The sequence below is a fragment of the Canis lupus genome, chromosome 8, assembly GCF_048164855.1.
Source record: "Canis lupus baileyi chromosome 8, mCanLup2.hap1, whole genome shotgun sequence".
Classification (NCBI taxonomy): domain Eukaryota; kingdom Metazoa; phylum Chordata; class Mammalia; order Carnivora; family Canidae; genus Canis; species Canis lupus.
Window position 1 is genome coordinate 35,038,715 of NC_132845.1, and position 7,475 is coordinate 35,046,189.

Here is a 7,475-nt window from a genome sequence, read left to right on the forward strand (position 1 = left end):
TTCAAAGAGAGAAGTTCTCTCAAAACTCAGAAGAAATCAGGGGCACCTGGGTGGCTCAGTCGGTGAAGCATCTCACTCGGTTCCAGTTCAGGTCGTGAGATCGAGCCTCATGTCGAGCTCCCACATCAGGCTCCATGCTTAATATAGAGTCTACTTAAGACTCTTTCCTTGTCCCTTTGCCCCTACTTCCACCCCCTGGTGCTCTCTCTCTCTAGCATAAATAAATTTTTTTTAAGATTTTATTTATTTATTCATGAGAGACACAGAGAGGCAGAGACACAGGCAGAGGGAGAAGCAGGCTCCACATGGGGAGCCCGACATGGGACTCGATCCCGGGACCCCAGAATCACGCCCTGGGCCGAAGGCAGGTGCTAAATCGCTGAGCCACCCAGGGATCCCAAGCATAAATAAATCTTTAAAAAAAAGTGGGGGGGAATCCCTGGGTGGCTCAGTGGTTTAGCGCCTGCCTTTGGCCCAGGGCACGATCCTGGAGTCCCGGGATCGAGTCCCACATGGGGCTCCCAGCATGGAGCCTGCCTCTCCCTCCTCCTGTGTCTCTGCCTCTCTCTCATTCTATCATAAATAAATAAATAAATAAATCTTAAAAAAAAAAAAAAAAGCAACAACAACCAAGGAATTGGTTCTGGTTGCAAGTCAATGGCTATGAGAATAAGGGAGACCCTTAGTGAAATCTGTTAAATGAGTCTGTCATTCATTCAACAACCCCTCACCAATATTTTTCAACAAATGAAATTCTATACCACATACAAATCATAACATTAGGCACAGCAGAGGTTTATAAAACCTAGTGTCAGCCCTCAGGTCCAGGACCAACCATTCTAATGATATAAGGCAGAACGTGACAAGGTGTTCCAGGGTCTTCTGCTGAAGCAGTCTGCAAAACTGAATGCCAGGGTACCCACCAAAGGGTCCCCTCATCTCATCAGTACAGTCGACTAGATGTTGAAGCATTCTCAGAAGGCTCCGTGCTCTTGCCAGAAAAGGACACCCAAGCTTAAGATATAAATAATAATTTGACCAAGACCCTGCCTTGATAGCCTCACTCACATATTTAGCTTGATCTGGACCTTTCGGTAACATATGAGTCCTGGAAGAAAGCAGCTTATTCCCATCTAATGCCAACAAAGCTCCTTCAGCCTATTTAGTCCCTAGCCAGGGAAGTTCATCCCGGCTCCCCCATCAGAATAATAGTTTACAACAAATTTGTTTGAAATTGGAGAATTTACTTTCACATATACAGAGATTAGAAAAATACATTCACTTTATTTTAGAAAAACGCAGACCAATGTAAGCTTATTGTCAACTGGCCTCTTAGGAGTCATAGAATTCACAGGAAACAAGTTCTGGAGGCCAGGTGCCTGCCTCTGCCTCTCCAAACAGGCCTGCGTCCAGTAGAGGATGTGATTCAGGGCCACTCCTCAGAGAGCAAGGAGGTTAGCTACAGAGGCCAGCTACAGAGGCCATTCACATGTAAATGTCCAGTGAACCAATGCCTGGGAAGATTATCAAACTCTCTGGGACTGAACACAAGAGTGGGGGTGGATGAGGACAGACTATTCTCCCGCATTTCTCATTTTCTGCTTGTTATTTCACTGTTGGGAGGTGACCTCTTTTCCCTAATCCTCTTTGGACCCACAGGGTTTGATTCCCCTCCAGCTCAACCCTAATCCACCCCATCTCCCATCTCTTTATTCCTGGGGCACCAGCCCTAGTGGCATCTCTTCCTCCTGCTTCTGGGCCAGAATCTGCTAGAGTCAGGGCCTGTCTTCCACGGAAGGGCTTGCGAGGCTGAGTATAGGTGAGCCCAGGCAGTGACTGTAGTGGTTTGCTACTGAATTCTTGCTTGCTGTCCTGATCTCTTTACCTAAAGAGTCAGAAGGAAGAGCTGCTTTAAATTGTCCCGGCTGAGTTCAAGTTTCTCAGGGAAGGAAGAAATGGGACTCCCTACCCCTCCAGGCTCCCCTCCTCATCCCCATCTTGCCACACAAGACTCAGGGCTCATGCGCATAACATTTCTGGAGCCCAGATGACAGGGGAGAGAGAGCATCTCAACCAGTCTTACCTGGTAGGTCCTGGGACTGCAACTTTCTTGGGAGGCTGCAGATTGCTACGAGTGGCACCAGAGACAGGAAGATTCAGTCTCTGGGTAACAGGAACTTGAGGGTTGACAAAAGAAATGAGTTAGAGAGTTCAAGTGACCTTCTCAGAGTGAGTTTCTTGCCACCCAAGGTAAAAAAAAAAAAAATAATAATGTATTTGAAAACCAGGGTTCAAACTCTGCCCGGGCCCACATCCTCTCTCTAACTCAGTATCCTCATCTTCAAATTGAGTTGTAATGAAGACAGACAGAGAAAGTGGTTACTGTGCCCAGCTCTGGGACGGCGCATTCAAGTTGGGCAACGGTAAGCATTCTTCCACCTGATTTCCAACTGTTATGTCCACTCTTCCTCACCTCTGTGCCCTGCAGCGCTTGGTCGTGGAAGTCCTTTCCGAGTTGGCAGAGAGGCTGGAGGCAGGGCACCTTTGCTAGGTGGTACACTCCGGCTGGTGAGTGGCATTCGGCTGGCAGGCCTGGGGATGGCCGAGGGAACAGGCAGTCGACTGGAAGGCTTGGCAGCTGCTCCCTGTGGCCGAGAGAGGCGCTGAGAGTTGCCGGTTGGAGGCTGTGGGGCCAAGACTGGCCTGACAGGCGCAGGCGGACCTGGTGGAGAGGAGTAGAGGAATTTTAGCATCAGCTTCACATCCTTTCCCCTCACATTCACCCACAGCTTTGCTGCCCAAGCCTTCTCACTTGCTGTTGCTCTCCCACTGGGGCCAGCTTTGCTCCGGATTGGAGGAGTGGATCGGGCAAGAGGAGAAGACGCTGGGGTTTTGGATCCAGGGAACAGATTGCAAGTGGGTGACTCCTGAAATACAAAGAGAGAAAAAATAGGACTAGAATGGAAAAAGAATCTGTTCTGCTGGCTGTTGGAGAAATAAGAGGTGGAGAGTTGTCTAGATCCCAGTAAGGAAGAGCAGACTTTTGCCAACATCATCATCCTCACCAATACCATTTATCACGAGCTTATTATAAACACTATAGAAAAAAAAAAAAAACACTATAGAGATATGTGCAGTCACTGTGATACAGTAAGTGCTTTGCTTATGGTATTTTGCTTAATTCCAACAATTCTGAGGTAGAATTTTACTATCTCCATTTTACCAACAAGGAAACCACTCTGGCTGTACCAAATCACACACTGTATCTGAGGGCATATGTCCAACCCAGACCCTCCAAACTCACCCTCTTCACACTCGAAGGCCTCTTTCCAGATGTTGCCCGAAGAGCCCTGACTGACCCCTTCTTATCGCTGCTCCGGAGTCGAGGTGTCAGGCTGCTTGGGGAGGGGGTGCTCCGAGTCAAAGAACTCACAGTGGGCAGCAGGTCTCGGACTGGACTGTCTTTCAGCACAAAGGTCTCCCGTCGAGGGCTGGGCTTCACCTTGCGAGGCCCCAGGCTCTCACCTGTGCTGTCCTGCTCCTGCAGGGCACACTGCTCCAGCTGGGCTGCCAGCCGGTTGGCCTCGTGGAGAATCTCCTCCAGCTTCTCTGGACTAAGGGGGCCTAAGCTGAGCCTCACCCCTGGGGGTGCTGGGGCCACTGCATTTGGGTCACTTCGATTGGAGAGTCCTCTTCGGAGGGGTTTCTCTGGAGTCACCAACACTGCTACGTCCTCCTCCTCCTCACGACTGAGACAGAGAACAAACCAGGCACCACGCCCACGCAGATGAGAGCAGGAGACTGTGCAAAGGAGACTGGGCAACCTCCCCACGCCACTACAAAGCCAGGGAGACAGCCCCAAACCCTGATGCCCATGCTGGCTGTGAGATCTGGCCTCTAGGTGATGAGACAGACACCCGGTTCTAGGGGGCCTAATATGCCTTGAGCACTTGGCAACATTGGAAATGATGCCAGGATGAAGATGCAACAAATCCACTTACCCTGCTTCTTAACATCCTGAAACCTCATTCCAGCTTATCCGTTTCCCTTCCCCCAGCACTGTCACAGAGGCCCATGTCAACAAGTCACTCAGCAGCCCCACCGCACCCAGCCTGGCTACATCACCAACCCAGACCCCTGAAGCCGGTAATTCAGCTGTAAGGGGTTGGAGACAAAGAGGTATAGTTGGAGGAAAGCAACGAGGTTAGAGGACGGTACCTGTCACACGGCGACAGCCCTCCAAAGTCCAAGGTCTCGTCCGCTATAAACTTCACATCTGTGGGGGAGGAAGGGATGAATGCCAGCCTCCGGTCGCTGCCACGGCTCTCGGTCGCAGCGCCTCATTCTTCCCTTCTTCCTTTCCTTACCTTCCTCCAAATCTTCCATGTTCCCGCCGGCAGGAGCGCGAGTCAGCTGAGACCTGAGCTGGAGAGAAAATGCACCCTTGCTTCAGGTCTCCATCCTGCCCGAGGCTCCCAGCTGCACGCAGGGTGCAAACCAGGGGTGAGGATCACGCTGGGGGTAAAGCAGGGTTCCCAGGAGTAGCACCTGCCCCTGCGACCTCCGGGGAAGGTGCGGAGAGCACGCCACCCTCCCTCCTCAGGCGGCCCAGCCGCCCCGCTACGAGCTGGCCTCTCCTCAACGGGGGCGGCCTGCACGCCCTATCTCCTTCCCCGCCACCATTCTCCGCTTCTTCCTCTCCCCAAATTACCTCTCCACTCCCACGGCACCGCACCCACACCACACCTCCAGGCCACCCTCCGTCTTCACTTTCCGCCCCGCCTCACCTCTTGCAGAAGGCGCCCGCCTCCCACCGCTTAGCCCCGGGAAACAGCCCCGAGGGGGTGGGGCTCCTTTCGAATCTCTCGGGCTCCACCCCCTCCGACCACCTGCGCCCAGTGATTGGTGGATACCAGCATCCCGCCCTCGGGGGCGGGGCGGCGAAAAGCCGCCGGCCGGAAGTCTGCAGGTGGGGGCCGTGCGGAGAGCAGTACTAAGAAAGACTTCATCCGGAGGGCTGAAGCCGGGAAGCCGCGAGCGCGCGCGCGTGCCCGGAAGACCCCCCCCAGGAGGCGGGGCCTCGTGACGGCGCGCGACGGACCTGACCAATGAATGTAGGCCTCGCGCCCGGCGAGCTCCTCCCCTTCCCCGCCCCCTCCCCGGCGGTGGGGCCGCGGCTCAGCCTTCTGCCCGAAGACTGGCGCTGCGCCTGAGGAAATTCGCTTCCGGAGGTTTGCTCCTTGTGCAAGCGCCGCGTTTGCCAGGTCTCGTCGGTTGTGATTTTTACACGTTACGGAAGCAGCGGGACATTGCTGTTCTAGCGTATTGAGGTTCTCTCAGTACATCTTCCATCGTCTTTAAGCGAGGGCATTCGGAACCCGAGGTAGCCGAGGTGTGAAGAGAATCGGCTTTCGGGACGGGGAGGTCTGAGTCCGATTGCCGCGAGGCTCCGTGTCAGGAGGCGGGCGGGCTTGAGCGTACTTGACCCCCGGCTTCTCTGCGGGGCGAGGATGCGGAGCGGCAGTCGGTTCGGGGTTCGGGGTTCGAGCTGCCGCCTCGAGTTTTCTGCCGCGTGCCTCGGGGGCTTTTGAGCGTGTTTGCAGCTTGCTGCCTCCCACTGCGAGCTGTGTTTGTGAGGTGCTTAACCCTCCTCCGAGATTTTCTCTTTGTTGTTTACCAGGGGTTGCCTGGGAATAGGCCGGGCCGCCAGCTGACAGGGCTTTTTAGAAGTAGTTCTAAACATTTATCTTTTTGTTTTAGTTTTTAAAGATTTTATTTATTTATTCATGAGGGACACACAGAGAGAGGCATAGACCCAGGCGAGGGAGAAGCAGGCTCCCTGCGGGAGGCCGGATGCGGGACTCGATCCGGACCCGGGGTCACGCCCTGAGCCGGAGGCCGACCTCCACCGTTGAGGCACCGGGGGTCCCTGTTCTAAACTTTTAAAAGACCGGCTGGCGAGCTTAGTCTCCAGGGTTGATAACCATCATTTTGGCTATTTATGGGCTTTGGGGGTCCACTTCCTAGACCCCTGAGGTGTGCAGGCGTCAGCGGTTGCTGGGATAAATGCCGCGGCGAGCGCAGGAGCCTGGGAGTTGGTCGGTGCTGAGGGAAAGGGTGGGGAGGCTTGTGTGAAGAAGAGCTGAGAGAAGAGGGTGGCCTGGTCTTCTGCAGGCCTGCTGGTGCGGGTGGAAGCCTAGTTGCTGGCCCTGGGGCTGCCTCGGGTTCTGTGGAGGTGGGAGGACGGGAGCCAGTAGCTTCCCTGTCTCCGGGCAGGTCGTGGCAAAGTCCCGTGGAGGAAGAGAAGCGCTGGGAGCCTGCGTTCCTGCCTTGCCTTGCAGGGAAACCCAGCACTTGCTGCTTCCCCAACCTCGGATGAGCGTCGCAGGCAGTGTTAGCAAATTGGAAGTTGGTTTCTCCTAAGGAAACTCTTCAGTTTCCTGTCACGAAATTATGATTTTGAAAGCTGTTGCAGTACAAGACAAAAAGCAATCGAACTACTTGCTCCTCCATCAGAATAACAACAGAAGCAGAAAATATAGGTTTCAGGCACAAGAGTTCTTTACTCAGCCTCAGCCTCAGGTTTCTACCCTGGGAATTATTTGTCCCTCTCAGCTCAACCTCAAAATGATATGTATGAAGAGATGTTTAAGATTTAGGGTAGTGAGGGACGCCTGCTGGCTCAGCAGTTGGGCATCTGCCTTCAGCGCAGGGCGTGATCCTGGGATCCGGGATCAAGTCCCTGGTTGGGCTCCGGGCATGGAGCCTGCTTCTCCCTCTGCCTCTGACTCTCTCTCTGTCTCTCTCATGAATAAATAAACAAAATCTCAAAGAAAAAAAAAAAGATCTAGGGTAGTGAATACGTGAATTAATAAAGAGATTACACCTGCTCCCATGCACATGGTAGGGCTTAGTTCAGAAGGAACTCCATAGTGTTGAATGGATAAATGACAAAATTAAGGATGCCAGCACAATCCTTCTGGAACGTGGAAAGATGAACTATGACCGGAAGTCTTGTTCAGAGTATAAGGGATGGCCCTTGAGTACTTCAACAGACAGCAAGGCAGCAAGGAGCTGTGGGCTGAGGCCAGAGGTCTAACTTATCCTGAAGGCATCATAGCTGGGAGTATTCCACTCCTTCCCGACCTAAGCCCTGCTTCAGCTGAGGGGAGGCCTTGTGGCCATCGTGGACCTGACTAGCTGGCTCTGAACTCTGGTCCCCTTCTCTCTCTCCCCTGTCCAGCACTCTCAGCAGGGGGCCTGCAAGGGCATTAGACCCCACCAATAATTTGTGTGGCTACTTTCTCAATTTTCCCAAGATGCTGCATAACTAGTAATGTTCTGAATGCATAGGAGTTAATTTATGACATACAGTGGGTGCCTTGGGAGGCAGTGGGGTTTAATTCTCATAGTGCTCTAGTTGAGAAAGGCTGGAATAGACACTTTGCCTCAACTGAAAATAGACCTTTAGTGTG

General features: G+C 53.1%; 1 protein-coding gene across 3 annotated transcripts; it reads right to left on the reverse strand.

The window, feature by feature from the left end:
- Positions 1–1,223: 1,223 nt before the first annotated feature.
- PSRC1 (proline and serine rich coiled-coil 1) lies at positions 1,224–4,916 on the reverse strand. 3 transcript variants are annotated; one of them, XM_072834857.1, is made up of 8 exons: positions 4,788–4,914; positions 4,368–4,425; positions 4,219–4,276; positions 3,305–3,749; positions 2,813–2,927; positions 2,474–2,722; positions 2,084–2,177; positions 1,224–1,885 (listed from the first exon to the last, which is right to left on the reverse strand). In XM_072834857.1, the coding sequence occupies exons 2-8, from the start codon at positions 4,384–4,386 to the stop codon at positions 1,882–1,884; spliced, it is 984 nt and encodes a 327-aa protein (XP_072690958.1). In that variant the 5' UTR covers positions 4,387–4,425; positions 4,788–4,914; the 3' UTR covers positions 1,224–1,881. The 3 variants fall into 3 exon arrangements, with proteins under 3 accessions (XP_072690958.1, XP_072690959.1, XP_072690960.1); XM_072834858.1 differs by having other exon boundaries at positions 1,746–1,885; positions 4,712–4,821; XM_072834859.1 differs by lacking the exon at positions 1,224–1,885 and having other exon boundaries at positions 2,080–2,177; positions 4,788–4,916.
- Positions 4,917–7,475: the final 2,559 nt, after the last annotated feature.